At 58.6% G+C, this 14,381-nt stretch overlaps 1 protein-coding gene across 1 annotated transcript in view; it reads right to left on the bottom strand.

Moving 5' to 3' along the window:
* PSD (pleckstrin and Sec7 domain containing) overlaps positions 1-793 on the bottom strand; it is a 35,273-nt gene extending 34,480 nt beyond the window's left edge. Inside the window, exon 1 of the mRNA XM_075154511.1 lies at positions 11-793. Coding sequence (XP_075010612.1) covers positions 11-793 — 783 coding nt within the window. The remainder of the gene's footprint in view (positions 1-10) is intronic.
* Between the last annotated feature and the right edge of the window lie 13,588 nt (positions 794-14,381).

Raw genomic sequence — 14,381 nt, forward strand, 5'->3', positions numbered from 1 at the left:
CAGCACCTACCTGGGGTCGGGGCTCCGGCTTCGGGGGGCTCCTGGCAAAGGCAGGGAAGTCCTCCAGCAGCCCGTTGGTGAGGGAGCGGCAGAGGCAGTCGGCGTCGAGGGTGTGGGGGTCCTTCCCACAGGGATGCATCCCCCCCAGGGTCCTGCCCCCGGCCAGGAGCGGGTCGGATGCAGAGGCCTCCAGCTTCAGCGTGCGCAGGAGCCGCTGCTGGGGCAGGGGCAGAGGCTGGGGCTGGGGGGACCCCACATCCCCACCGAGCTCCAGGCTGCGGCTGAGGCTGCGGGGACCATTGTCCCGATGGGGCTGGGGGGGCGGCAGGCTGCCCAGGGTCTGCACGCTGGCCTTCTCGATGAAGCGGAAGGTGACGACAGAGCTGTGTCCCTCCAGGGCCGCTGCCACCAGCGGGCTGCGGCTGCCCGGGGAGGAGAGCGCCGGGCTGGGCTGGCCCCGCCGCGGGGTGCAGGGGGCCGTCAGCCGCCCTGCGCCCGGGCAGCTCCCGTTGCCGAAGGCAGCCGCCTCCACCAGCTTGCGGGCCAAGGAGCCGGTGCTGTTGTAGAGGCCGAGGGGGCAGTGGCGGGCGTCGGGAGCCAGGCCCTTGCGCAGGAGGTGGAGGCGGCCGGCGTTGAGGTTGGGGGTGAGGCAGCGTGGGGGGCTGTGCCTCCCGGCCTCGGGGCTCCCCCCCACCAGCCAGGGCCTCCGGTCCACCCCGCGGGCAAACGGTGGGGGCGAGGCGGCGCAGCCCTCCTCGGGGTGGAAGCGGACGGGTCCCCCCGCCTGGGCCATCCTGCCGGAGGAGGGCACGGAAGCGTCAGGTCCAGAGCCCGGCAAGGTGGCAGGGGGATGGTGAGGCAGGTTCCCGGCACCCCTGAGATGATGGCCGGGTCAAGGGGCGACGCATCCTCAGGCAGCCCTGAAACAAGGGCGAGGAGAGCTGGTTAGGAGAGGGAGGACACAAGAAGGAGTCCGAGGCCACGGGGAGGACAGGCAAAAGGTGCCCTGCCCTCGCGGCAGGAGAAAGTGATGCTCCAGGTGAGACAGCCCCCTTCAAATCCCCTCCTGCTGCAAGAAGCAGGCGAGGTTCGTTGCGCATCACACCAGCACCACCGCAGGGACGCTGGCAGCCCTTTGCTCAGTCCCCGGCTGTTTGCTTTCTTCCCGGGGTGCCAGGATGCTCAGGCACTTCCCCCACAGACCAGCAACCCAGACACGGCAGGAGAGCACACTATGCACTTTAAAAGGGGTTTCATTCATCCTGCTTTTGGTTGAATACATTTACTACCCACGGCCTACTAAAATCACTTCAATAAGGGGGAAAAAAAATGATACACTGGATCACTGAGACATCCTCCAATTACACTTGCTCAAGGAGATTAACACGAGCAGCGTGGGCAAGGAGCCTCTCTCTTTGGAGGTCAGCCTGGGTTTAAAGTGTGTCACACCAGCACATGCCACAGCCGCTATCGGTGGCACAGACAGAGCTGTCAACACCCACAGATCCAAAAAGCAGTGGTTACAGCAATCCTGCCCTGGGGGAACGGAGCACACCCGGCCCCGCACACAGCTCGCCTGCAGGCCTGCCTCTGCCCAGAGACCGTTTATCCGGAGGTGAGACCAGCCACCCCACAGCAGTGGGGCGGTTGGCTGCAGGGGAAGGCAGGACCTGGAGACCCCACTGGCACTGCTGGCAGGGCTGCTGACATTTTTCTTTCTCCCAATGGAACTAAAACTTGTACTCATCCTTCCCCGAGTTTCTCTGAATTCCTGGTGTGTAGAGAAGACTCTGCCTTGGCTGCTTTTTCCTTCTGACAGATGCCAAAATACTAAGTCCCCCACTTAGATCTCATCATTTGAAAGTGAGAAACCAAATGCTAGTTGCAAACGGAGGAAAGCATGATTTCTTCTCCCTCTTTCCAAGTACAAACCAGACAGCATTAAATTCCTGAAGGATGTGGGCTGGATTTTCAATGGTGTTTAGGCTCCAGAGATGCAGAGACATAACTCTTAATAAAACAGCCCAAATCACCCCTGTGGGGCATGCACCCATCTATCTGCACTATCACACTGCTAAAAAATCTGGCTCCTGCTGAGCAGGAGGAATCTGTAATTCACTCACCACAAAAAACCACTCTCCTGTTTAATATGTCAGTTAGTGTTTTTACAATCTTCTTTCCCTGTTTTGGTTGTGTTCACATTCAAGGTTGCTGGAGTTAACTGGTAAATAATAAAGATGTGGGGGTTATATATTTCAAATGAAATTCCACTTTTTATCTCAACGCAGACTGACACACACGCCAAGGAAAAAAGTTATCACTAGAAATAGTTGGCATTCACTGTAACATAACAAATCTATGAAAACCAGCCTATCTCAATACATGTGAGTTATTGTTAAAATAAATGGGATAAGCACAGTGTGTCCTCCCAGTTATCAAAGGAGAATTATCAAATTCAGAGTAAAGGCCATGCCCGCCTGCGAGCCACCGAAGTCGGATGGCTACACCATCTAGCGGAGTGAGCTTTCCTTTAATAATGAAAGGTAAAAAGCACAAATGTGACAGATGAAAAATCAATGATGGAGCTAAGGCTTCCTGCTTGACGATTTAAATAGTGAATCAAATTGATGCTCTTTAAATCACTGTGATGAATGGGTTGGGCTGTAAGGCACCAGTGGGCTGGAGGGGGCCTTGCTGGTCCCACTGCCTGAAGGCAGGAGAAGTCCTGCAAAAGAAAGCTTACGGGGAGGCTGACCGGGCAGCCCAGGGCACACGTTCAAAGAGAGCTGCAGTGTGATATCCGGGAGCTGCACATCAATGGGGGATTTCATTTGTTCAATAAAACATCTCATACATAAAAGAAACTTGCTCTCATACATAAAAGAAACTGGCTGTCCCCTCTTAGCAGCCAAAGGACGTCCAGGGATTTTTCCCGGCCCTTGCTTTGAGCTGTACCGGTGCAACAGGGGATGGTTACTCCCCGTGCAGGCGCTTGCCTGGCTGAGCGGGGCGATGCGGGGTGAAGGCAGCAGACAGCAGGAACTGCTTACGCTGCGGGGGAAGAGCACACCCACGCCGGGGGTGTGTGGGGACAACGCGCAGGAGCTGGGGAAGAATGCAAGGGGAACGGGCAAAGAACAGGACAGGGATGGGAGGGAAGCAAGAGGTGCAGAGGTGGGGGCTGAATTCACACGACGGGCTGTATTTGTGTGCCGGACATGCTACCGCTGTCAGAAGCGGTGGCAGGGAATGGGGGAAACCAGGCTGTGGGTGCCGGGCCATCTGACGGAGCTGGGGCACAGGAGGTGCCTCTGCACTCTGGAGGGACACAGAGCAGTTTCGGGGATGCAGTGGTGACCGAGGAGGGGTACCTGGCGGCCCTAGGGCTGTGGGACGAACAGGGGACCCCTTCCCGAGGGGGTGTCGGGGCGGGGGACGTGCCCCTCCTCCAAGATGGGGCTGAGCCTGTCCTTCCCTCCCCGGCCCTCCGAGCCCGGCCTCCCTCGCCCGGCACCTCCCGTCTCGGCGGGATCAGCCCTGAGTGGATGTGACATCCATCCGGATGAGCAGGGAGCCCCCCCGGCCAGGGGGGCCGGCGGAACCGCCCGCCCGCCCGCCCGCTCCCCCCCCGGAGCCGCCCGCCGCTTCTCGGCCGGGCTCCCCCTGCCCGGGCAGGGGCCCCGCGCCCGTCCCGCCGCACCGGCACCGCTCCGCAGCAGCGACGGGCGGGTCCCGGCCCCGCCGGGCATCCACCGGTGCCAGCGCAGCGCGGTGCCGCCGCCCGCCGGCCACCGCTGCCGGGAGGGCGCAGAGCCGCCCCGGCCCCGCAACAACTGCTGCAACTTTCCCCGCTCCCCCGCTCCGGCCTCCGGCCCCCACCGCGCCCCGCTCCGCTCCCCGCGCCTTACCGGCAGTGCCGCCGCCGCATCCTGCGCGCCGCTACTCCGCGCTGCCGCCGGCACGGCACGGCACGGCACGACACGGCACGGCACGGCACGGTCCGCCCTGTCGGGCGCGGGGCGGCGTGGTACGGTGCGGTGCGGTGCGGTACAGTGCGGTACGGTACGGTGCTACCGGTCCCTGCCCGACGCGCCCCGCGGCGCTAATCCCGGCCCGGGCCTGTCACTCCGCCCCGCTGACAGCCCCAACAGCCAATGGGAAACTCTCGCCAGGCGCCGCGCCCCGCCCCGCCCGGTGGCACCGGCACCGGGACACGCGGAGCGGGGAGCGGCCCGACCCACATCGGCCCCGGGGTGCATCTCTCCATGTGCAGGCGGGCGGGCGTGTCCCGGTGTAGCACCGTGCACGTCCCCATGTCCCCCTGTGTATGCCCCGGTGTAGCACCGTGCAGGTGCTGGTGTCCCGGTGTGCACACCCCCGCGCGCCAGTGTGAACCTGGCCCCATGCACCGGCGGGCGCAACCCCGTATGCCGCTGTGCATGTCCCAGGTAACACCGCCCACGTCCCTGTGCCGGTGTGCGCACCCCCGTGTCCTGGTGTGCGCACCTCCGTTCATCAGCGTGCACATCATGGCGTGTCCCTGCTCAGCAGCGTGCACGTTCCGGTGTGACTGCAGGCACATGTCCTTGTGCGTGAGAATGCACAGCTCTGGGTGTTGTGCCCTGTGCTGCAGGGCACAGGCTGCCCCACACCCCACCCCGTACCCCACCGCTTGTCCACGAGGACAAGAAGACAAAAGCTGCCATGTGGCCTGGGCCACCAGCCACCCCCCCGCAGGCTAATGGCCCTTGCCCTGGGGCACAGGCCCTGTGCTGGGGACTCTCCTCTCAGGGGGAGCCTCACCCTAGGCACACTGTGGCCACAGGTGCTAGGTTCCAGACTACCATGGACCTGACACCACTGTGCCACCAGCCACGCAAAGGATGGGAAATGCCACCCCAGTCTCAGGAAACCACTTCACGCTACAAGAGGAAAAAACCCTTCCTTGCGCCCTGCCCAGGCGTGGGGGCTCTGCCGGCACCGGAGGCGGGTACGAGCAGAGCCAGTGTGGCAAGGCAAGGGGTGCTGTGGCAGGGCCCCCGGCCACCGTGCTGTATCTGCACACGGCAGGCGCCGGGGCTGGCAGCCAGCACTCCCTGCCCGCCCAGGCTGCCAGATCGATTTGCTATTAAACAGCACTTTATTACCCAGCCCAGCAATCGTTATTAAATGTGTATGAAAGGAGAGGCTCAGGGGAGCCAGGGCCTCACGTGTACGCCATGCCTGCAAGAGGAATTTGGGGAGAGCTGCCCCTCCTTGCTGCTTTCCCTGCCTGCAGCGAGCCCAGCTCCATGCCCACATGCCCTTGCTGTCACCCAGAAAGTGTGTCCCCTGCTCCCCTCCCAGGCATGGGGACGTGGGGAGAAAGCAGCAGGCTCGGCAGGCTCTTTTCATATTTGATGCATTGAAGCACTGCCATTTTCTCCCTCCTTCTCCAGGCTCCTGCCTGCGCAGGGCCCCTCTCCCCCACGCTGGGGACCATAGGTCCCTGAGCTGCCTCGCACACAGCCAGCTTTCCCGGCAGACTCAGAGAAGCTGGGCTAATTAGGGGCCTCGCTGTTGCGGGATCAACGACCTGATTCCTTCAGCAGCTTCTTGATGGCAGGAGGGCAGGGAGGGGGAAGGCTTTTCTCTAAGCTGCAGCCAGAGTGACAAATTTAACCAAGTGGAAGAGCTCAGAGTCTTCCCAGTGTGTCCGTACCAGAACAAGGCATACCTGCACCTTCCCAGCGCCCGCAGGCAGCCCTGCTGAGAGCTGCAAGGGGTAAGGGAGAGGTCGTCTCCTGCGACCCTGGCTGGAGATCCAGGCCATCCATGGAAAACACATTTCCTTCCAAACCACGCCTGTTTCTCCCACAGTAGTTGTTGCTCTCTCTACCGCGCTCTGTTCCATATCCCCCTCACCTTCCCACAGCCGTGTAACTCCTGAAGGATGTGTGCCCACATCCGTGGGTCGGGCCAGCACTGACATAAGCCTGGATGAGGATTTAGCCCTGGCTCCCCCTGTGCCTCCTGCTGTGAATCCCTCCCCAGCCAATAAGGGGCAGGAGGGAGCAGGGAACCCCTCTGGCAGATGACAGAGAAGGGGACAGGTAAATCCCCCATGCTCTACCCCACAGCCCCAATTCAGTGGGCTTAGCTAGAGTGCGAGGAGTGCCATGCACTGGGAACCCTCTTTACTGTCACTTGGGCAGTTCAGCACCTCCAGTCCTTGCCTGCACGTAGCACATCCTTCCTCCATGAGAGTCCACCCGGTTCCATGTCATCCCTTCCAGCCGCCTGGTCTCTGCCAGTTCCTCAAACCTGACCACAGGCAGCTTCTAGGAGTTTTCTTTCTAACATTGCCAGCATCACCCTTGCTCATCTTCACAAACCTGCAACACACCACTCTCTCCCGAGCCCAGAAGAGTGTGGGTGTCACAAGGGCAGTATAATGAGTAACTTCTTGCTTGGAAGAGACCAACCTGGGATGTCATATTGTCCTGGCAGCTGTACAGATCCAGATGAAATTTGGGTGGGGAGGGGGTAGACAAGGGCTCCTTCCCCAGCTGGCTCCAGGAGAGTCACACACTGCTGATCCTCAGCCTGACCTGAGGCACACAGACTGCTCCTGGCTGTCTCTAGAAAGGCACGCGGCACAGCTGGACCACGCAGGCACAATGTCTGATGGCAAGCACCAAGGTTTCCCTGGCTTTGCAGTGGGTAACTTCATGACTTCTTGGCCCTCACAACACATTTGCTCTCATGGCAGCAAGCGGATGCAGGACAAGGGCAGTGGCATCCTCACATTCTCTGTGCCAGCTCTTCCCACTGAGCGGTCCTTGAGCCCCCTTGGCCACTGGCTCTTGCAAGACACACACAGACACCACTTTCCTTCTCCCAGCCCAACCACTCATGGTCTGACATCTTCTCCTGCAGCTGCAGCTCCACTTGGAGCAAACACCCTGACGCACCTCCGGGCTGCTCCCCTGAGTGCAGGGGGCTGTCAGAGCCATTTCCTTCGGCACAGCCTGTGCTTCAGGCATTGCAAAGGGCATAAGGGCCATACTCCAACCCACTGCTGCCAAAGTCAGTGGGGCTGTGCTTTGGCCTCAGGGCACAGCATAGCCCTGCAAGTGTGGACAGCAGATGGGTGCTCCTCACCCAGCTCACTGGAAGCATCATGGAAATAGCAGCTCCAGCCATGCAGGAGATGGGTCCCAGTGAGGGCAAGGGAAGCTGAACTCCCCTTGTCTCTGCACTGAGAGCTCCGGGGCAACCGATTAACTTGCATGTGTTCCCTCAGGGCCTAGACTTAACTACATGGCTCTAATTAATGCCTCCTGCCGCCAGTGCCAACACCCAACCACATCCTAGCGGTATATTAAAAAAGCCACTGCAGTATAAGCCAAGTCTTTAATGGGCTGATGCACTTATCTATTATTCCACCAGGCTGGTGGTTAAGGACAAATGGTGAAAATACCCTTCCTTAACAGTCTGTTATACAAATGCTGCTTTACAGCTTACTCAGGGCAAAAAGGCAGTGCTGGAGGTCCTGCCTGACCCCCCTGCCCAAACCTCAGGCTTCTGCCCAGGCCTGGGCCAGGGGGGAGCACACCCGTACCGTCCTGTGCCTGTTGCAGCTCCCTTGCATGGGGTGGGCACATGGGACCATGGCAGGATTTTTCAGGGTGAAAGGCACTCTGGAAGAGGACACAGACTGCAAGATGTCTTACCAGAGAGAAGAGCCAGTGCAGCCTACAGCCTATGCGAGGGATAGCTGCTGCCTGCCCAAGTGCCGGTGCCATCCCCAGTGTCCCAGCTCCCTACCTGGGGCTGCTCCCTCCCACAGAAGGGACACGGGCTTGGAAGAGCAGAGGCAGAGAGGTGGTAGCGAAAGCTGTGTGCTGGGCCTCAGAGTGAGCTGTAACAAAATATTTCCATAACACCCCAGGAAGAACTGCTGTTGCAGAAATCCCCTGAGCCTGTCCCAGGCCCGGGCAGCACCCATGCAGCGAGCGGGCTTTCCCCCGCACCAGCATTGCTCAGTCAGGATGAAGGCAGAAATGTCAGCATGGTAAAGCCTGTTCTGGGGACATGGGAGGTGGGGCCTCAGCACAGCTTGAGCCATAAATAATCTCCCTACACAGCAGTTAGGGGAACAATTGTGTGGGAGTACCTCTTGGTAAAAAGATGCTCAGGGAAAAGATGATCTTGAAGGAAAGCAAGAGGCTGGTGGGGTGTGCTCTCCACTGAGGATGGAGCTTTCTGGGTGCCAGCAGGTCACTGATCAGATCCACCTCACCGTGGTGAGTCACTGCACCGAAGAGACAAATTTAGTCTGAAACAACCCAAACCACTAGTGCTCTGGTGTAGCCTCCCGGGACATGGCTTGTTCTGCAGCACAGATCTCTGGAGCTGCTCTCCAGCTAATCTCTGCATCAGTAAGATGTGATCCCTTCCCCCCCTTCAGCCTCAAGATTCACAGGAGGAGTAAAAGCAATGAATACAGGGAGTATCTTATGCAGAAAAGAGACAGCAAGCCCCAGGCACACAGCCTGACCCAGCAGAGGGGGAATGTGGTCACATACAGAATTGTATGAAAGGTGTGGGAAACTCTAAAAGGTCAGTTAATTACAAGCATAGCAAGGAAACTGAGCAAAACCTGCCACCATGGAGATATGTGGAGATACATACAAAGGACATGCTGAAAGCTTGGAAGCAGTGGATTCATGAGGGGAATGCTGCAGAACAGCCCTGCACTGGTGTGTAGCTAGGAGCTCCTCATGCATGTTTCTCTTCCAACCCTGACTTGCACAACTTGGCCTTGCTTTACTTCTTTGTTTTTTTTTTTTTTTTTTTTTTAGCCCTGACTGTATAGTCAGATTCTCTTCTCAATAAGAGAAAGGGGAAGGTGGCACATACAGGGAAGAGCTGAACAGAAGGCATCACGGGTTCCTGTTTCACCAGCTTAAGAGTGGCTCCTGGTGGCATTGTGCAATCTCAGCACTCACTGAGGGCAGAGTTTGCCCTGTGAGCTCAACACCTTCTCCCATGCAACCAAGAAGTCCAGCAGTGGTCCACTCCAACCCTGAGAGTGATGGAGGGTGTCAGACTTATCCTGCAGCCAGAGACAATATGGAGCCAGATCCTTTGAAAGAACCTGGTGAGAGTCCAAGGAAAAACAGTGTTGAGAGACTTTACTCAACTTCTGGGGTGCTGCATGCACCCAGCTCTCACATCTTAAGGAGTGAACATTGCAGAGCTACTGGTGTCCTTGAAAAGACCTTGTCTCTTGCCCCACTTGAGACTAGTAGAAAACTGTAAAGGAAATGCCCCCAGTCTTCGCAAAGCTAAAGGTGTTTAACCAGCAAGGTGCCAAGCCATCGTAAGAGGTGATAGATCTTAGGACAGCAGGTTAGTGTTGGCTTGGCACCATATCAGTCTCCCAAAAATAAGTTGTACCCTCCCACAGCACCAGCCTCCGGGGACCCCAGCAGGCTTGAGGAAACTCAGCCAGCCTCTTAATACACCTTTGACACGGAAATAACTGCATTTTCAATGCAAGGGAAAAGTCAAGAGGCATGGGTGGGGAAGACTTGCCCAAGATCAGCCAGCAAATCAGGAGCACCTCTGGGAACCAGAGCCTGGGATTCCTGACTTGAGGTCAGCTCTTCTAACCACAAGACTCCCCTCCGTTCAGGCCCCAATTCCCTAAACCTCACCCCAACTTCCCAAAGGATGAGGTCAAGACCAAACTACTCCTCTAGGCTCTTCAAAAGTACAGCTAGGCACCAGCACTGCCTCGCAGCAGTGGAGCTGGCTGAAGTCTCTGTTCGCTTCAGGGGGATGTTCGTGAGGATGAAGATGCCAGCAGGAGCAGACCCGAGGCCATGCCCTGGCTCTGAGAGCAGCCAGCACCATATGTTTCCAAGGAAGATACAAGAAAGCTGCAGCAGCAGTTGTTGTAAGCTAATCTGCTTCCTCCCCCCAGGGCTCAGCTTGGTCTCTCGTCACCACAGATCAGCTCAAGGCCTGACACAGGAGCCCTGCTTTCCCTCACAGGACGTCAGTGGTCACTGGGATAACAGGAGAGCCACAGGGCTGACCAGTGTCCCCTGCGTGTTGAAGGTACCTGTGCAATACACTCGCCCAGCTTCCCCGCAAGCACCGCGGGTGTCACAGCCCAGCGCTGCTTCTGGGAACAGGTAGCTTCAGACACACTTTGTCCAAAACAATGTCTTACAACAGAAGTGATGGCACCTGCCTGGTGAGTCATGACAGATGCAGTTCTCCCTTGAAAGGGAAGCACCTCCAAGCTCACCTCATTGATCTTGCAAGGGGCACCCTGTTTAGGCCAGGAGCTGGGGCTGCCTGAATGACACCAGGCACCCACTGTGCCATGGAGCTAACAGGACATATGCTGAAACCATGCCAGCTGGGTTAACATAAGTGCTTGTCAGCTCCATTTCCCCATCTTTCATGTCCTCTCTCCACCAGGCTTACCACTGAACTCACAGCACTTACACACACCAGTAGACTTGCACATGAACAGGAGGACCACAGCCCTTTTTATTTCCTTTTAGAAGATAAATTAAGAGAATTGGTTGGCCTTACAGGAGCAGTTGTGATAATCTTTCCCACATCCTCTTTAAAATCTAGAAGCTGGCAGTTATCCAAGCTTATAGCAGGAAGTTTTTAGCCCAAGCTCTGCCCTCATCCTACTGCTTGACTAGCAAGGTGAGTTCCCCTGGTCTTAAGGGATCTCCCTGACATCAGGGCCATCTCAGGAAGCTTCAGACCAGTTTACAGTATTAGGACTCAACTAGAAATATGCATCTAGCTGAAGCTTAAAAAGGAGACTTACAGACACCTCTCAAGAAAAATGCAGACCCGCCTTAGGCAAAGCATATGCCACCAGAAAGCTTACTGCAACCCTTGACTGAGCAGAGCAGAACAAAGCTCTGGTCCTTCAAGCTTGCCTGCTTTGAGTTGTCCCTTCACTGCTAAGCTACAGTAGATAAAACCACCAAGCGCTGTACTGCAGTGCTGTACAGCCATATCACAGCCACTCTGCATATAAGAAAACTTTACAGACATGAGCACAAAAACAGTACTGGCTTGGGATCCTTACCATTGGTGTAGTCCTAGGTTGCTAGCGCCACTGGACATCCTGATGGTGTAAAGCTGTATCTCAGCATACACCTCTACAATGCAGTAACAGTCCCTGATGCTCTTTCTGCATCTGCAATCAACCTATGGAGAAGAAAGAGAACAGTCTGAGCATTTCATAGCTGGAAACTGTCCATGACTCCTGATACATGGCACATACATCTCAGTAGCCATAGTCTCAAACCCACCTACCTACCAACTCCACCACAGACCAACAGTTGTCAGGGGCCTGGCGGCACTGATAAACCTTAGTGGCCCTAACCACCCTGACCTGGAGCCTCCACCACTTGTCCATAGGCCCAGGGGCTCTATTTAAGCTCAGCTTGGGGCTTTTAGTTCCTGTTAAGCAATGTTGTAGGAGTGCTGGTTTCCAGCTTAGCTTATGCTCATGCTAGGCTAGCTATGGGCACTGTTGATCTGAACCTTCCCCTGTTGGTTGATGTCCTAGGTGGACCTCAGCCCTGACCCATCACCGTGGTCCTGCCTGTAGATCATAGGGCTATGCCTGGCCCTGGTTGCCCCCACTGGGCACTGACCAGGTACTGAGTGGCTGATCTCTGGCTGGGGAGGTCCCTGCCCTTTCAGGGGCAGCCACCCTTGCTGTGTCCTGACACAGCTGGCATGTTCACCCTTCTCTTCCCCATCTTGCTTGCACTCCCCTAAATGCTGAGACAGCAAACTCAGGGCTGCACCGGGCTCAGGGGCTAAAGACTTTTTCAGAGCAAGCACCCCACTGCGCTTGCTGTGGTGTTGTGTTAGGGATCCTGTGTTAGTGTTGTGTTAGGGATCCTGTTTTCAGGCTGCAGGATCCAAAAGCTGTTCATTGTTTCCCAGGGCAATGCTGACCCTGAGAGCTGCTTCTGGAAAACAGCCAGCACCGCCTGAGAGGCTGCAGTGCCCCAGCCCTGGCACAGTGACTGCTGTCCTGCAAGCAGCCTGAAGTGAGCTGGATTAGGCGTGAATTCTGAATGGTGCCGTGAGTGGCTCAGAGGAGATGGCCCTGCACTAAGCAACTCTGGAGGCTCTGCCTTGGCACCAGATCTTAAAGGCAGGAGATCTTCACCTTCTCCACGTGCAGCGCAAGCCAGGAAAAGGTTGGGATGCAACAGAGGTCAAACAAACACAACCATGTCTCAATTCTGCCTCTATTAGAACAGTTCCTCCCAACCTCCTTGTGGTACCCAGAATCTGTCTGGGCTGACTCTCAGCCCTCCTCTGAGCCCTGCTACCAGCAGGCCCCCGGGGAAGTGACTCAGCCAGCCCAACTGGATCAGATGAAATGAAAAACATAAACAGAGGTTGGTGTGGGAGCAGAGCAGGTCCCGCTTGCCAGCCCAGCACACACGTTGCTCAGGAAGGATAACAAGCAACCCACAACACAGCTCCTCCGAGCAAGGACTCGACACAAGCTGGGGGCTCCCAGCCAGGTCTGTTTTGGCATGGAAAGCCTTCAGCGAAGGCCAGATGTAATTGAGCACTGCACTCCCTTGCTTACTGGTGCGCCCTCACCTCCTATCCAGACCAAGACCACTATTTCAAAAAGCTTCCTTGTAGCCAACTTCAGTCACAGTCATTCACTTACAGAGGCAATATTAAGGGACTCCCTGCCAGATACCACACTTCTATTTCACAGCAGGAACTCGAGAACGGAGTGAGCAAAGGGCTGAAACCTCCTGAAGGCAAAACGAACCTCCCGGTCTAGAAGCAGGACCAGCACTCCCAGAGCTTTCTGTGCCCCCACCGCAGGGGAAGGAAGGGCTGTCCCAGGCTGTGGCTGGGGACATTCTCAGCTCCTTTAGAAAATTGAAAATCCCTGACTCACTTCTCCTTCTGTGAATGAGAAAAGCGTTGTGCTAACTCAGGGAGCCACTGGGACCCTCAAGGGGCAGGTGCTACACGTCCAGGGTCAGACAGGCAGCATGGGTAGCTACCCCCAGAGGACAGGCACTGGGGTAAGAAGACCTTTCCCCAAACCAGCCTCCACATTGGGAGGGAATGAGCAGATCAGGGTGCATAGACAGGTCATTGCTTTCCAGGAAGCCTGGGACTTGTTCCAGGGATTTGGGACCAGGGATCTGGGACCTGCTTACTGTGTGTGGGCCCGGATCTCTTGCCAGGTGGATCTTTTTATAGTGCCTGTTGCCAGCGGTGGTCAGCAGCTTGGTGCTGCACAAGGTGCAGGGCTCAGACCCGAGCCAGGGGTGGGGTCACCCGTCCAGGGCCAGCTCTGGGGCGGGGTGTGCCCCGGTGGGAGTGCCGTACCAGCGGGGGTGCCTGCCCCGCACACCGGCAGCGGGGAAACAGCAGCGTCTGTTTCTGCGGGAGCCCTGCCTGGAGTCGTTATGGCAACCGCGCCGGCGGGAGGCCGGGCCGCTTCTCCGCGGGGGCTGCCGGCAAGGGGACGGACCCCGCTCGCTCCCCGGGGCTCCGGGGACAGGCGGGGCAGCGGCGGGGGAGCAAAGCGCGGGGAGCCGGTTGGCAGGTGGGGGGATGCGGACTGCGGGCGGCGGGCCGCGGTCGGGCAGTGCCATCCCGTCCCAGGCCCGGGGGGGGACAGCCCGGTACCGACGGAGGAGCGGGGCCCAGCGGCTGCCGGTCGGGGATGCTGTGGGGGGTGTGAGCCTCGGGGACCGGCCTTTCCCGGGGGTCCCTCCACCCCTGCGGGCGGGGAGGGGGCGGCAGAGCCCGAAGGAGCGGCGGGGCCGGGCAGGGGGTTCGGGGGGCCGGGCCGGGCCGGGGGGGGTCTGGCGGGGCCGGGGGGCGGTGCCGTCGCTCACCGGCAGCGGCGGGTCCCGGCGGGTCCCGGCTCCGCGTGGTGCTGAACGGACAGCGCCGCCGCGCTGCGCATGCGCGAGCCCGCCCGCCGGGGGCAGGGGCGTGCGCTGGGGACCGGGGAACTGGGGCAGCCGGTGTGCACCGGGGAACCGGGGCAGCCGCGGGCCTGGAGCAACCGGTGTGCGCTGGGGAACTGGGGCAACTGGCGTGCGCTGGGGAACTGAAGTGCACCGGGGATCTGGTGCGCGCTGGGGAACTGGGACGGGTGGTGTGCTCGGGGGAGCTGGTGCGCACGGGGAGTTGGGGTACCGGGGCCGGCGTGAGCGCCGCGCCGCTGGAGCAGCCTGCGGGAGCCGCTGGGGCACCGGTGGGACCTGTGACCGCCGGGCCCCGCTGCCCCGCCGGCAGCGCTGGAGTCGCTCTCCTCCGCCCGGTGCCCCGGCCTGGCAGGGCCG

The sequence above is a fragment of the Calonectris borealis genome, chromosome 7, assembly GCF_964195595.1.
Source record: "Calonectris borealis chromosome 7, bCalBor7.hap1.2, whole genome shotgun sequence".
NCBI classification, from domain to species: domain Eukaryota; kingdom Metazoa; phylum Chordata; class Aves; order Procellariiformes; family Procellariidae; genus Calonectris; species Calonectris borealis.